A 15,580-nucleotide genomic window follows, 5' to 3' on the forward strand; every position below is an offset into this window, starting at 1 on the left:
AGCTAAGGAAAGAATCAGAAAAAAGCAAGAAGACAGAGCACCTGCCTCCTGTGTTGTTGGGGTTTTTTGGCTTGCTCCTTGGCATTTTTTTACCTTCTCTTCCTCCTCTTCTCCTTTGGAATTTGAGGCAGTATTCTTGGATTTAGACAAACATAAATCTTGCATTTGCAGTCATGGCCTCCTCATGTCATGGTATAGTTATTGTGATCTTGCACCAAAACTGGAGTAGAAAAAAGACAGCGACTAAGCTGACAGAGACTGAGTGTGCCTTTGGATTTGAGACTTTTGCCCTGCAAGGATAAGTCAGATGTAACACTGTATCTGCATATGCATGCATTTATATCAGAATATGTCTGATATAATAACTTTTAATTACTGAGACTGGACTAATTTTTGGCTACCTACCTGCTGCTTCAGGATGGTTGAACACTGGAGTGACACTCTGAATTCTGTTTCCATAGCGAGCTTCTTGGTAAAAGAGTCAAAAGAACTGTCAGAAATCTGTGCTCAGTATTTAACAAAGCCTTTTCTTGCCAACTTCCCATCAAATGCGTGAAGTACGTGGCTGAAGGTTTGTTTGCTGAAGGCATAAAGCTGCAGTGCAGTGTGGTGTAACATGGTGTTAATCAAAAGGACAAAGACGTTGTGTTGGCTTTACCAGAGGCTTAAAGAAAATGTTAATGGTATTTCTCTGTGTTAGACATATCTAAGTATAGTTTTAAAACAAACCCATACCAAAATGTTCTCTTTCCTTCTAGGAAAGAGAACGGTTATTGCGGTCTAAAAAACAGAGGAGGAAAAGTCTGAAGCCTCCAAAGGTGAGCAAACCTTCGGTTTTTCGTGCATTTCTGTTGCTGTGAACAACACCTCTTACTGCCTGATTTGAATACTTTTAATAAATACTGAATTTAAATACTGCCTGAATTTAAAGCTCTGCTTAATGAGAAAAATCCCATAATTCTTTTGCTTACACTTACTGGTAAGTGCTTCATTTTTTGGGGTAATTCAAGAGTTTTGTACTTCACACAAATAATGTTTTGGGGTTTGTTTTAAGTAAAAAATAAAATTACACTTTTAGCCACTGTAGCCTAAATATTCAAGTGACTCAAGGCATAACAATTTAATGGCTTGAAACAACTACTATTTCAATGGACAGATATTCAGCCTGCTTTAAAGAACATACCCCCTTTAAACTCCTTGTACCAACATAGAGCTAAATCACAATTAAAGAATAAGTCATGCTGGGAATGTTACTGAAATAATCTTCTGTATGTGATACGTAAGTAGTAAGACAATTCCAACTGTTATGCGTTAATAACTAATACAGGGTTCAAGAAAAAAATTCAGATTATAAAAGCAGAGAAGTTTTGCTTCAGAAAGTACCCTTAAAGTTTCTTGTAATGTGCTAAAAGTAATTTGCTGAATAATGTTTTTTGTGAAGTTGAACATTAGCAGCCTGGAGCATGTGTGTGGGAGGTGGGAAATGGAGTAAGAGGGAAAAAATGGAAATGAAGAGTGGAGCTATCATTATCATCTATATAGTAGCTTAAGATATAGTCTGTCATAAATGGGTGCCTTGTGTCAGTGTGTTCTGCAAAGTCTATTCCTGGTAACCTCCAGGTGGTGCTTTTTTATTGCTCTGCACTCTAATGCCTATATTCTGAAAAATTTATCCTTTGGGACTCTCTGTTTCAGTGGTAGTTTCTTCAAATTCTGTTTCTAATAATGATGTGTATTTTACATAGGAAAAAAGGAAAAAAAATCAGAAGTAACAATAGTACCTGCCAAATATATCTGCAGCAACTGTAAACCATTCTTTCTTGATGTAGTATGACTGGAAATTTGTGTTTTGAGAGAAATTTTTAAAAAGAATGCAAAAGTAAATATATATAGATGTATGTAACTTATACTGTATTTTTTTATAGTTTTCTCTAATTATTGGCCTTTATCTGATTGTATGTCAAATGTGTAAGATGATTTGCTAAATTGTAAAATTCTCCATGAAACTAAGCTAGTTAAGTAAATTTTTAGGTGTTGGTAAGTGGAGATGAGAATTTCTGTAGGCTGAAAACTTCAATAAATATGCATTTATGTCTTGGAAGTGCTCTGTGTTAGTAGAGCTTCAGATGACACAGGTGCCACCTGATGTGTCTTGAGCAACCTGATACTTTTGTGGTCTTTTCTTCTTTTCCTTATCAACCAAAGCAAGGATTGGAGAGAATGGGCATGATACCATTAAAAATTTTGTGGCAATGCTATTTTCTGTTTGCTGAGTGCTATAATATGGGGAATTCTGCTGACTATACTGCAAGAATTGTATGTGTATGGGCAGCAGAGTTAGTTGGGATGTGATTCTTATTTCGGATAGAAAAGAAACATCAGAAAGAACAAATGAATCAGTAGCAGGCATTTCTGCTCCAAATTATTCCATCCCCTGTCCATTAGCTCTTCAATGGCTGTGGTGACCATTTGAAATTCTATGTGATGCTATCTCCTGAAAGGAAAAGCAGGACTATAAGACAAAAACAAGTGAAAAAAGAGAAGGTTATGAGAGAAGAGCAAATGGGATTGTATGTACTATAGTAATTACACCATATATACACACTAGTTAATATAGTTAATTTATAGCTGCATTTAAACTTTCTAAATGAGCTAATTCCTTAAGGAATGAACGAAGTAATCAATGATACTACTGTGCCATTACCTGGCAATGGATAAACCTGTAGAATATTTACGTTTATATGCAGCATTGACTCACAGTTTAACTGCAATTGGTGTTAACTTCTAAAAACCCAATCCTGGCTGATTTCCTTCCAGGCCACCTGTGTGGTCCTGTGAGGATCAAAATCCTCAAAGGAAGCTGTGTTTCCCACAGTTAATTTAAACAATCCAAGTGGAATGAGGTGCTCAGATGAGTTTAGATTTTGCCAATTCATCACCTCTGTTTTTACAGCCTATATCGGGAATCCAGAAGAAAATTGTGGAATTTATTTATCCAACTGTTGCAAATGTTGGTTAGATGTCAGTAATGGACATGAGATACAGACATCTCACTCTGGACAAAGTGGTAACATTAAGTGGTTGGAAGTAGATATCAAAATAGGACATAGGGGCTTTGGCCTAAAATTGCCTGTTTTTCTCCACAGACTATAAAGGCAGTCTAAGATGAGTTGTTTTATATGTAGACATGCACAGCTTAAGTGTATTTCTGGCTATTATCTGTGCAAGATTTTTTATCTCATACAGACCATATAACCTGTATAAAATAGTAGTGAAATTATGTGTTAACCTCTGTCCTAACCAAAACTTGGAAAAAGAAATCCCCGATCTAAGTCTTTGGCTTTGCTTTTTTAAGGTTTGTTAAATGTAAAATTAGGGTTAACACAGTGTACTAACAAGTTTGGCTGGTGGGTTGTATCTATTTCCAGATGTGTCCCATTCCTTGTGACAAAGTGAAGGAGGAAATAACTCATGAGAATGAGGTTTCATGAAAATAGTCAGATAAGCTCATTTTGGAAGGTATAGAATGATTCTTTTTTTTGTTCTAATAACCAGGAACGTGGTGCGCAGGGTGAAGATTTACACTCATCTGCTGCAGCTTTTCCTAAATGGGTGCTTTTAGACTCCAGCTTCCTTCATTCCTGTGATGGTCTGACTGCAGAGAGTCTGTGGTGGTTTTCTAATGAGTCTGTGGTTGTTTTCTAAAGAGTATTTTCTGACAGTTGTTTGTGTTATCTGGAACAGAATCCCTGGAATGCCTTTCTCCATCTTTGAGACATCTTGTGTGAATGATTTGCTGGTAGCCTTTACAGCCCTGAATATCAGCTCAGCTGAGAAGCTTCTGACAGTTCTGTATTTCTTGTTTTTGTAATTAGCTATCAGTGTTATTTCTGGAGCTCTGTAGGTGCACCAGGCTACTGTTGCTACTGAAGCTTTCACTGAGCACTCTTTTAATTCCCAAGGAGTCCATAGAACAATGCTGGCAACTGGTTCAGGCTCCCCAAGGAAAGGAGCAGCAAAGTGGGATGGGCTTTATAACCTCTGTGCTTGCCGGGTCTTCAGAGGAGTGATTAGTGACTCTATATAGTCAGGTACCTGATTTTTTCCAAGGTGCTTTTTTTTTTTCAATTTTTGTTGTGAAATAACCAAGAAACTTCAGATGCAGTATTTTTTATATTTTATTTATTTTTGACATGTGGAATGGAGGTACATTCATTCCATGATGGCTGGAGTCATGCATTTGAAAGTAAGACATATTTACCCAGCTTATTTGGTAACTGTGGGACTCTGTGGATTGTGCCTTTTTTTAAACTTTAATAAATGAACTGTATTCTCAGTAGTGGAAAGCCTGCACACTGGTGTGATGGAGTTCATATTTCTTGTTTTATATTTTTCTTTTTTTCTCTGCCTCTGTGCCTTGGTGTGCCTTTATTTTTCTGGCTGCCAAGAAATGACATATAAGCATGAAGGTAAGAAGTTACTGATGAGCACATCTGATTGCATTACAAGGAAATGTATCTTGGATCTTTTTCATCATGTTTGATTAGATCCCTTAAAATGAGATATTTAAATGTAAAATGAAACTACTTTACCAGCAGAGAAATCAGATTATATTGAAATTTGCATATAATGTAGTTTATGTGTCACTATTGATTTATAGTAGTCTAAACTTTGATGTTTACTGAGCACCATAATTCAGCAGAAGTATTAATACTTGAATTATAAAGACCTAATGCATAATTTTACTTTAAATGTATGTGAAAACATCGCTATAAATCCACATGAAAAATGCTTGCTGTTAAATGCATGGCATTTAATAGTAGTCAGTGGAAATTAGAATTCAAATCAGAATTTTTCTGCAATTTACATGACTATTTTCTCAGTTAAGAAGTTGTGATTTAGAAATAAGAAAAGTGCAAACAAATATAAAGCAATCTCTAAGTTGCTAATTCAGAACGTTTCCATTTTTAAAAAAAGTTTGAATGAAACTTGAATAACATGGTTTATATAGTTAGAAAAATGCAGTGAGTATTGTGCATTTCTGTATACTTTTCAGAAACAATTGTGGTTCAGCTTTTGAGGCATGCGTGGAGTCTCCCTTGGATTTGATGTATTTATTGATGCTTTATTTATAATTTATTATCTACAACTTTGACTCACATGTCTTTTCTTCAAGTATTTTTTTTATTTTTCTCTCTACAGCTGTTCCCTTGTGAATTAATTTGTTTTGGTTTTGCTCTGAATCAGTTCTCGTAGTTGGTTGTTTCAGATACTAGATGATCAACAGTAAAACTGGCTATTTGGTAATTATGTCATGAAGCAATTCATACATGTGCAGTAATTCAGTATATACATACATGTACAGTCATTCATACATATACAGTTATTCAATACCTTATCTCTATTGCTATGGAATGGATCTGCTCCACAAAATGATAAATATACAGCTTTTCTAAAAATAGAGGAGTCTTAAAAATAAATCATTCACTTGTTAACCCCAAATATTACAGGTAGTCTTTACAGCATTTAAAAGTTTTTGACTTTCAACTCTCCTTTAAGTGTTGGGGTTTTGATTGTGATGGCAAGTTCTAAGGGTTTTTTTTTCAGAATTTCCTCATATCTAATAATCAAGTGGTTTATTTATTGATGTGTATATATTTTTCCCCTACTTTTGCTACCAGTGAAATGTTCAAATTATTTTTCACAATAATGACATTGCTTTAAATATTTTCTCCAGCCTATATACCTTTATTTAAAATCAAGACCACTGTTGTTTTGCTAATTTATTTTCATTTCTTGAAATGGCATGGGTGGCTGCATGCATGCAGGGTTAAAGGAAGACATGTATTTGACCTGAGTTATCTAAAAGTGACTGTACAACAGAGATGTAGCAAAAAATCCCACAGGTAGGTAGGTAGGTTTTATTGTCACTTTAGTTCAGCTGCTGCTGACTCTTATGGTAGTGTGATCTCTGTGCCATATGATAATAAATTGGAGATTTGTTCTCCATCTTTTAGAAGTCCCTTCTGCCAGCCTTTGCAAAGTCAAGACTTGGCACTTTGTTTACCTGCCACCATCTTCTTTAGTTCCATAAAATGTGCCTTCTTGTTTATGAAGCCATATCTGCAGATCAGTTTGGAGTCAGGAAAGTGAGTTGAGCTGGCTACTCAGGTTGTAAATTTGTCTTCCTTACAACTTGAAGTAGCACAATTTCTTTAGCCCTATTTTCAACTCAATATTTATTTGTAGTATTACTGTTACGTGATTGTAAACTGCAACCAGTATTCTGTGTGGGAGGAAAGCCATGGGATGGATGGGCCATCTCCCAAGGACTAATGACCCCTTGTGTTTTGTGGTAAACCTTTGAACTTAGAAGTCTGAAATGGTTTTAATTTGAGTGAGAGTAAATACATTAGCTTTCTGGATAAGTCTTTGTATTTTTAGACTAGAGCTTAAACCTATTCCTTGTGCCCTTTGTTTTGTTAAGTAGGGCAGAAAGGTGAACTGGTGAATGCTGGAGGAAAGAATTAGATTATCCCAGGGAACTGTTTGTTTTAAGCACCTTGGACATTAGCTCTGCCTGGTGGCAGATCACAGTCCTTCCTGAACAAGTGAGGAAAGAATAATGTCCTTCCAGCACTGTGGCATTATAACTGTGATCCTATGAATTCACCAAGTAGTGGTCAAGTAGCTTGCAAAAGGAAATTTGTTTCTCAAGGTTGTTTGGAAGCTCTTTGCCTTTTGTGCTGCATCATATTTATCTGCATGCATATGGATACACACAGTCTGTTTAGAAAAGATATGGCTTTTTGGGTTTCTGAATGAAAATTTTTAAGTACTGTTTGAAGGGGTCTTCTAAGTGAAGCAGTTGAGTGATTCAGGACATGACCTTGGAGCTGTATTTGGCAGTTTGAGTGGAATTAGCTGTACTGTGAAACTATTATGGACTTGTTCAGCTTATGAGTGATCAGGTTGTGACCTGGTGGACTGTGGTGACCAGGGCAGCAGCCTGGCAATGGCACATGGTGTCATCCATGCAGGCAAAAAGTCACACCTACAGGCTTGATTTTTTGGTACCTCTTAAATCAAAACAGAGTATTTTGACTGCTGATGAGAGCTGTGCTGAACCAAAAGAATATAGTGAGCATTAGGGCTTTGTGAGAAAGAGAAGACCATACTTATGTAATTATACTGGAAAAAAAATCTCTAAGGTTGGGTAAGTCTGGAAAACTGCAAGGAAAGATAAATATTTGGAAATCATCATGAGAGAAGGCATTATAGTTAAAACTTTTCTGTACTTTGAATTAAATTGATTGATAACAATTCTTTGCTGAAATGTAGGATTCATGATGTTTGGAATTAATAACAACTGATAATTTCTAATCCATATGACTATTTTAATAAACAAGCTATTATCTTCTCATAGACAACCTCTGACATGTATTTGAAAAAGACCCAAACAGCAAACTGTGACATCAGGATCTGTGCTTCAGTATCAAGCAGTGGCAAAACATGTAGAGATCTTTCTCCATCTTCTTACAGCCACCTGTCTCCACTTCCCTCTCTGTCTAGGCTGCTTCATGACCTGAATCCATTTTTCAGCAACACCCTTTAAAAAAATATTTTCAGTTTTCTTGCTTCTCTGAAATTGTGTTGGATTTGTGTGGTGTAAGAAGTTATGCTTTCTATTCATTAATAGAATTCAAGTTAAAAATCTTTTTTTCTAGTTAAATTTATGAACTTTTTTTTTTAACAGTTGAATGTCCATGGAAATATGCTGCTTTCTGTGACTATGTTTATTTTTAAAAAAATCACATTTTTCACAAATTATATTGTACTCATTTCCACTAGCTACTCATTTTCTCTAATTTTCTCTAAGCATGTATTTAATTGATAATGTTGTGTAAAATTTTTTAAATCTGCAGTGCAATGCTGCTTTTCCCTAGACATGTCTTTTTGGTTAGACATAGTATGGGAGCAAATTTTTGAAAAAAAAACCAAAAGAGAATGATGATACTGAAAAGAAAAATTGTAAGCATAAATTTATACTTTTAAGTAGGGTTTTCCAAAATAGGATTTTTTTTTTTTTTTTTTTTTTTTTTTTTTTTTTTTTTTTTTTTTTTTTTTTTTCCTTTTTGCAATTAGTATGAGCAATTAAATTTGTTCCACCTTGGTCTCCAGAATACTTTTTTTCCCTTTGGTTGCACATCTTATATGTTGCCTTGTACTGGCTTACTTTCTTCTGAATAGATACTGGATTTCTCTACTGTGAATCTTATAAGGACTTGTGTGATTTTGGTAATTAGGTTTTATAGCTTTGCTAAAGCATTATTCTTTTGGTATTTACCTCATCTCTGTTCCATGTCCAGTTCTGTTCTTGGAGGTTCTTGTCAAATTATGTTGGAAAAGTAACTTATTTAATCAGAGAAGAGTTTGCACTGGAACCTTTCTTTCTTTCTAAATACTAAAATAATCATCAGAGAAGACCTATGGTTACTACCTACTGGGTCATTGGGGATTTTCATCTGTTTTGCTACTAGCTAAAAAAACCTAATTTTTCAGAGGCATGTTGTGGAGACATTTTTTGGATTTGATGAAGAGTCTCTTGATTCAGAAACTTCATCTGTAACTTCCTACAACACAGATAAAACAGACAGGACACCTGCAACACCAGAAGAAGATTTGGAAGATGTAAGTGGTAACTGATTAGTTCTTCTTTCTACCTCTTGAAGTATAAATACAAACTTTCAGCCCTTGTACCACATGAACTGTGAAAGATTTGGCAGAGAATCCCTTTGGGTTTTTTTCAAGTCTGGTAACATATACACTTTGCAATAAAATTAATAAGATAATATTCTAACAGATTTAGCAGATATTGGTGTAAGAATTTTTTTTTTCCTCAAACTCTTTCTTATTAGTCAAAAGAAAATGAATAGGCATATTTCTTTGCCAAAAGTCAATACTTACTAGACAATAGTTTGCCTTTCAACCTTATAATTTATTTGACTGTTTTGATACAATCAGGATTTTCTTTCTTTGCTCACAATACTCAGAGAGTCCTTTGCAATTCATAAAGGCTCAGATGATCACAGGTAGTAAATACCCAGTGACATGTTTTGTCCCAGCTCTGTGATATTCACTGCTGCCGGCCTACTTTGGAAGATTGCAAGCGTGAGCACAAAGCACGAATTAGATGCTCTTTTTCATCTTTCTTTCTTGTTCACTAACTTCTGCCTAATACTCCTCAGAAGAAGCTTCCTTTTTTCCTAGGTTTAGTGTCTAATAATATTGTAATCTCTTTTCTTTAAAACTCAAGTTCCTGGAGCAAAAGTTAATTAAAGTGAAGGACATTTCTTCTCCTCAGCCATATAGGAAGGACTTTATAAGTGTTAAAGTTAGTGGCTTAACATTCAAGGAAAATAATGACTTTGAAAATACTTTGTGTTAAAAGAATAAATTTAAGAAAATATATGTGAAGTAATTTTGAAATGTAACTTCTGTGTCAGTGTGCTTTACCCTGGCATTGTAGAGAACAAGTGTAAGGAGGGAAGGGTGGACAGAATGAGAAATAGAACAAATACCTTCTGAGACCCCTCTGGCTCTGGAGTTGCTGAAGACAGGGTTGCACAAAACTGTTTCCTCTCATCTTTCCCCAGACAGTTTTCCCATTTCTGTACATTGCTGTCTTACATGGCAACTTACACTGTCCTTAAGTTGTGTGGTAGACACAGTTCCTTTCCTTTCCACTTGTTTTAGGATTTCATACCTTTATTAAACTTTGAGACTTAGTATGAGTTGTGTTGCTTGTTTGTGAGTCTGTCTTCTGTACAGACAAACCCATTATTAAATACATTTTTACTAACCCACTTCCCCCCCTCTTTTCATTAAGAGCACGCCTAAAGAAGAAGCTGAACTCAGGTTTTGCCAGCTAACAAGAGAGTATCAAGCTTTGCAAAGAGCATATGCATTGCTCCAAGAACAAGTTGGTGGAACTCTGGATGCAGAGAGAGAAGCAAGGGTAATTTTTAAACTGAAATTCTTTAAATCTGAATTAATAGAAAAAGCTGAAACCATTTGTAATAGCAGGAGGTATCTTTGCAGGTCAGTGAAATGCAAAGCCAATGTTTTTGAGGATTAGAGGATGTCATAAGTAAGGTGATAATTTAGGTTCATCTGGTGCAATCAGAACAAAGATGTCATTATACTTTATTTTAGCATGTATAATATATTAAAGATTTCTAAGCTATGAGAGTGATAACCCATTTGAACCTGCAATTTGGATAGTGACATGATGGATTTTAAATGAATCACAGGGAAGGTTGTTACAAGGGCATAGGTACATCCATCATATGATTATATTAAAAATCTCCCAAATCTGAATCAAATATCTGACCCAAATCTTGGTTCTGGCACACTGGGAAGCAGTTTTGCACAACAGGAAGTGGGGACTCCTGATGGACACCAAGCTGGACAGTTAAAAAACCCCTGACTGTCTTCCCACTGCAACTTCCCCAAACCCCAGAAATGGAGAAACATATTAAATACTGTGATTATTATATGTTACTGCTTTGCTACATGTGGCCACTGTACTGTGCCACTGCAGTGTGTTGCTAAGAATGCAGAAGGAAAATGATTTTAAAGTGTTTACTGGTAGGAAAAGACTCACCCAACCTACACTTCTTTTTTATTTTTTCCTGTGAAATATAGTTCTTATAATAGTAGAATTACTGCTTCATGGCTTTATTTATTAGAATTCTTAGCATCTTACAAAAGCCTAGTCAGTTTTGACACTCTCTTTTTAAGTAGGACACTTAGCCAAGGAAAGCTGTAAAGACTTTGAAGATCACTTCTCAAGATAGAATTAGGATGGAGGGCATAATTCCATCTACTGTTAAAAAAGGATTTCAGGGGCAGTCATCTACTTGCCAATTATGAGAGGCCATTATATATTTTCTTTGCCTTCATGGGTTTTTTTAAATTTTATTTTGCAGGCATTTACAGACTGTATTTTTTTAATCTTGGAAATTGCTGCCATTTCTTTTTAATGTTATTTTGGGTTTTTTGGTACACCCCTGCAAATCCATCTCCTCAGTGAGTCATAAATTAGCTTTTTGCATAGTTTATTTTGGTGGGATAATAATTTCCTATTACTTATAGATGAGGCTTAAGGTAAACAAGTACCCAAAGATGCACAGATGCAGGGAAAAAAATCCCTATAGGAATATTTAAATTGCTTGGGTGGAAAAGTACCTGAAGTAGGGTGGAAAAAAATACTTGTGGTAGGTCAAGGAGCCTCAGTGTCTGAGGGTCTCCAGAAACATATGTTTTATATCCTTTTTTGTTTAGTATCTTCTATGATTCAGTGCCTTTTATTGCATCACTGGACATGGGGTGTAATACCCACTGTAGTGTAGTGCTGAGTGTAATAATCGTGTAAATGAGGAAAACTGACCAGCATGTGCTGTTTATGGGATATGTAAATTGTTTTGGGTCAATATATTTCATTTACCTAAAGGCCTTTTTCAGTACTTAATGCAATTCTTTTTCTCCCTTGTTCTTTTTTCCCCAATTGCCTTAAGTTACTAAAGCTTATGAATAGCTTCTTAGAGCTCTTTCAGTTTCTTAATTAATTTTTTTCTTCCCCTGGTAAGAACTTTGTCACTGAATATGGGATGTTAACATCCTTTTAGGCTAGGAAGGAAAAATCCTGTTAAACTGGCAGTTTCAAAATTTCATGTAACATAAACACAAAACCCAACTATTTTAATGAAAAACATTAAAAGCTGATGGGACAGCCCATAAAATAGTAGAAAATATATTTACTTTTGATTTCTCCTTCTCCCCTTCCCCCCACAGACTCGTGAACAACTGCAAGCTGATCTTCTCAGGTGTCAGGCAAAAATTGAGGACCTGGAGAAAGCTCTAATGGAGAAGGGGCAGGTAAAAGGCTCTCTAAATGTGCTCTCCCACATCGTGTTCTCTGCGTGCAGTGGTGCCCTTGCCACCTTCCTTGCTTACTGGTGTGTTGGTGTCAATGATGCAGCTTAACTGCTACTGCAGCATTACATCACTCAAATAAAGGAAAGCATTTTGCAGCCTAAGAAAATGTCATTACAGACTCATTTCCTAACACATAATACACTAAAGCATGGTATTAAAATAACCACATGTACGTGCACATTCTGTTCCCGTTGTCATTTGGTGAAGGGATTTCTCCTCTTCTCCATTTTGTTACTGTTTGTTATAAACTCTAATAACATAAATATTCTATATTTCTACTAGAGGATATTTTTGGTGTGTACCAAAGAAACATTTTTTAAACCCCCAATTTCTAAGCACACTAGAGAGAGGAACACTGAGCCTGTCAGGTTAATGGGAGCCACTTGAGGTGTTACTCTCCTGGGTTTAAAGTCTCAGAGGGCCCAGCTGCTTTCAGATTCCCAAACCATCACACAAAGTAAAATCAGGCCTTGTACTTCAGTACATATAATATATGTAAATACTCATCAAAGATGTGTCTACTGATGCATATTTAATATTGTCTAGGGCCCTCAGGAAGTCTGATTAAGAGTTATGAGCATGCATTTGCAAGTTGTTCAGTAGTGTGACTGCTAAAACACACAGTAGAAATTGGGGAGATGTTATTTTATGCTTCGTTGTTTGAAATAGAATTTAAGTCTTCAGGTAGCTTATAGTAATAAGATAGAGGTAGCTATACTTATACATTTCAAAGACTGATGATCCTGTAGCAGTTGACACAACTTACATATAATGCCAAATGAATGATAACACTATTTTTATGGTTTATTCTTTGTAATTAAAATTTTCTGTAAGATTCTGTATCAATGCAAAGGTTTGGGGACCATATTCAAGTTAAGGACAAAAATCATTTATGCTAGTTTCCACACAAATTGAAATTTTCTCAGTGAATTTAATGTAAAAACAATATTACTAAAAACTGAGAATATGTTATTAATCTAAAAATGATGGCCCACTGAACTTCTGGAAGAATAAATGAAACCAAAGACTTCCCAAGCATTTACTGCTGCTATTTTGCTTTGTTGATAAGAAAGATGTTGTGGGCAAACTGCTGTGTAGTTGAAAACATTAATAAGATATTTGACTGTACAGTGTATAATGTAAGTACTGTCTATGTAAAAAAGATAAATTAATTTGGATACCCATGTAAGGAGTTACTTCTGTGATTTTTCTGCAAAAGAGTTATGTCAAAAAGGTATATCTGGAAATTAGAATTTAATCAATTACTACTTTGAAATTCAGAACTGCATTTTCCACTTTGTATCTTAGTAATCCCGAGAGGGTGAACAGGGATGTGACAAGGAGCACTGTGATGTTATTTGTAGTGGGCTGGTTTGTACACTGAGCATTAGCTTTCCTCAGAGGGGATCACAACGTCTTCCTGGGAGCTCTAGCACCTGCTTGGTTCTCCTGAGCTGTTGGTATTTACAGTCAACAAAATAAATGGTTCTATGATAAACTGAATTTTTTGTGCACTATGTGATTTTTTAAAAAAATATTTAATTACTACTTTGTCATTTAGATGCCATAGTAGTGATGATGATTTAAGAATAATTGTGGAATGTTCATTCTGGGAGCCAGCCCCTGAATGTGTTTGTAAAGGGAAATAATGAATCAAAAGATCTAAGTGTATTATTCCAGAAAATTTCCTGGAGTCTATTTCAGAGCATGAGATTAGAAGATTATTGTTAAAAAATTATGTGAAGCTTGGTTTATAACAATTTATGTGGAATTTCAAAGTAACTGTCAATGGCTTTTGTTAATCTCTCTTCTGGCTGGACCTGTCAGTATTCCCCCAGAAGTAACAGAAAATTAATAATCCATTTCTGCATGGTACATTGAGGTGTATGCATAAGAAATTTTATGTTAAGTGAAGAAATCCTTAAAACATATCATGGAAAATATCTAAATAATATTAAATATATTTAAATGATGGCAAACAATAAGCCTAAAAGTATTTGAGTATGCAATATGCCAGATGGATGAATGCTCAACTGTCTCAGTGGGCTGGTGTGTAAATGCAGTTCTGCTGGAGTTCAGGTTTGCTCAGAAAGTGTAGTTGGACTCCATCAAGAAAGATGCAGGAATTTATCATCAATAGAGCAGATTGAACTGTTTTTTTACTTGTGTGGACTGGAGTAGTTGAAGCTGCAGTCTGATCTATCTGCTGAACCTTACCATGTGGGTATGTTTACCATATCCATGCATTGGGATGTCCACCCTAAGTCTGTGCATGCAACTCTTCATTCCTTGACCTTAGTAAAATGTTAGTTAAATAGTAAACTAGACACCAGATTTTATTTTCAACATTTCTTTCACTTGCCTCAAAAATTCTTGACAACTGTGATGCCTTTCAGTACTCATTTTAGTATGTTATAACATCACAACCATGAAGAGCTTGTTTATTACATGAAATGCATTTTTGTGCATGAATGGAAAAAGGTAGAGAGAACAGTACAACATGAAATTGTTGTAGACAGTAAGTAGAAAAACTAAAGTGTTTAACAAAATGCTAATTGGACTCAATATAATATCATAATAATTAAGATTGACATTTCAAGGATATTTGATGGGCTAGGATATCCAGATTTCATTGATTCCTTATGCAACATCAGTGTGCAAATATCTTCCTGAAAAAGAATTCATCATCCTCAATACTTTAGTAAAGGCATTTAGATTTTAAATAAATTATCCCTTGAACCTAGAAGATAATTTGATCTAGAGTTAGTATGGCACATTAAGTGTTGGATATTGTTTTAATAGACCTTTTAGAATAGCATAAGAAAGGTTATGTAAATAGATTTCTCTGTAGGAAAAACAAGAGCAAATCTGGCTGTTATAATCCATTAAATCTGAATGTCCAGCTATGGCTGGCCATGAGGTTTTGTAGCTTGGCTCTTTAAAGGGATATTTGATGAGGCCTTTTGAAGGCATGGGAAAACCTAAAAGGAAAGATGTGTTTTGGAACAAGTGATTAATTGGAAATACAGTTTCCAAATGGAGTATACAATGTCTTGCATCACTTCCCTTCCTCCACAGCCTTGCATTCCTTGTCACAAACACTGTGTATTAGCCAGATTCTCAGATTTTTAGCAGAGGGTAATTAACTTTATATTCCTGCAGCTTCTTTTTGGTCATTTGGGGTAGTAAAAGCATTTTCAGCCCTTTCTCCCTTTGTATTTGTATTGCACTACTTAAAATGGGATGATTTTGCAAGAAAGTTTCCAAACCTTTGCAATGGAAAGCAATAGTTTTGAGTTCAGCTGAGTAAATAAATGTTTTAAAAATGACATAAAGCATATAACTGTGGTAACCCACAATTGCTACATGTAAAGATTTTAAAGTACATGCTAGCTGAAACATAATAGGAAACAAAAGTCTGCTACAGGAAAGAACTTGTATTTTCACTGTATAAAATGCTGTACATCCTTGAAACATTTATGATGGCTTTATTTTTCAGTGTGTGACCATTTTATACTTGAATGTAAAATGATGTCTGAAATCTAATTATTGTAGGCATTCACTTCTCTTCCTTAACAAA

General features: G+C 35.2%; 2 protein-coding genes across 5 annotated transcripts in view; both read left to right on the plus strand.

Annotated features, from left to right (window-relative positions):
* JAKMIP1 (janus kinase and microtubule interacting protein 1) overlaps positions 1-15,580 on the plus strand; it is a 142,659-nt gene that overhangs the window by 89,316 nt on the left and 37,763 nt on the right. For all 4 annotated transcript variants that reach the window (XM_071447250.1, XM_071447247.1, XM_071447248.1 and 1 more), the window contains 4 exons: positions 759-818; positions 8,563-8,691; positions 9,890-10,018; positions 11,857-11,940. In XM_071447250.1, the coding sequence (XP_071303351.1) occupies positions 759-818; positions 8,563-8,691; positions 9,890-10,018; positions 11,857-11,940 (402 nt within the window). The remainder of the gene's footprint in view (positions 1-758; positions 819-8,562; positions 8,692-9,889; positions 10,019-11,856; positions 11,941-15,580) is intronic.
* LOC139599704 (uncharacterized) lies at positions 3,039-8,691 on the plus strand. The gene is made up of 2 exons (XM_071447251.1): positions 3,039-4,469; positions 8,563-8,691. The coding sequence occupies exons 1-2, from the start codon at positions 4,364-4,366 to the stop codon at positions 8,592-8,594; spliced, it is 138 nt and encodes a 45-aa protein (XP_071303352.1). The 5' UTR covers positions 3,039-4,363; the 3' UTR covers positions 8,595-8,691.

Source organism: Agelaius tricolor, unplaced genomic scaffold (genome assembly GCF_023055355.1).
Source record: "Agelaius tricolor isolate 1412-34295 unplaced genomic scaffold, bAgeTri1.0.p SCAF_24, whole genome shotgun sequence".
Lineage (NCBI taxonomy): Eukaryota > Metazoa > Chordata > Aves > Passeriformes > Icteridae > Agelaius > Agelaius tricolor.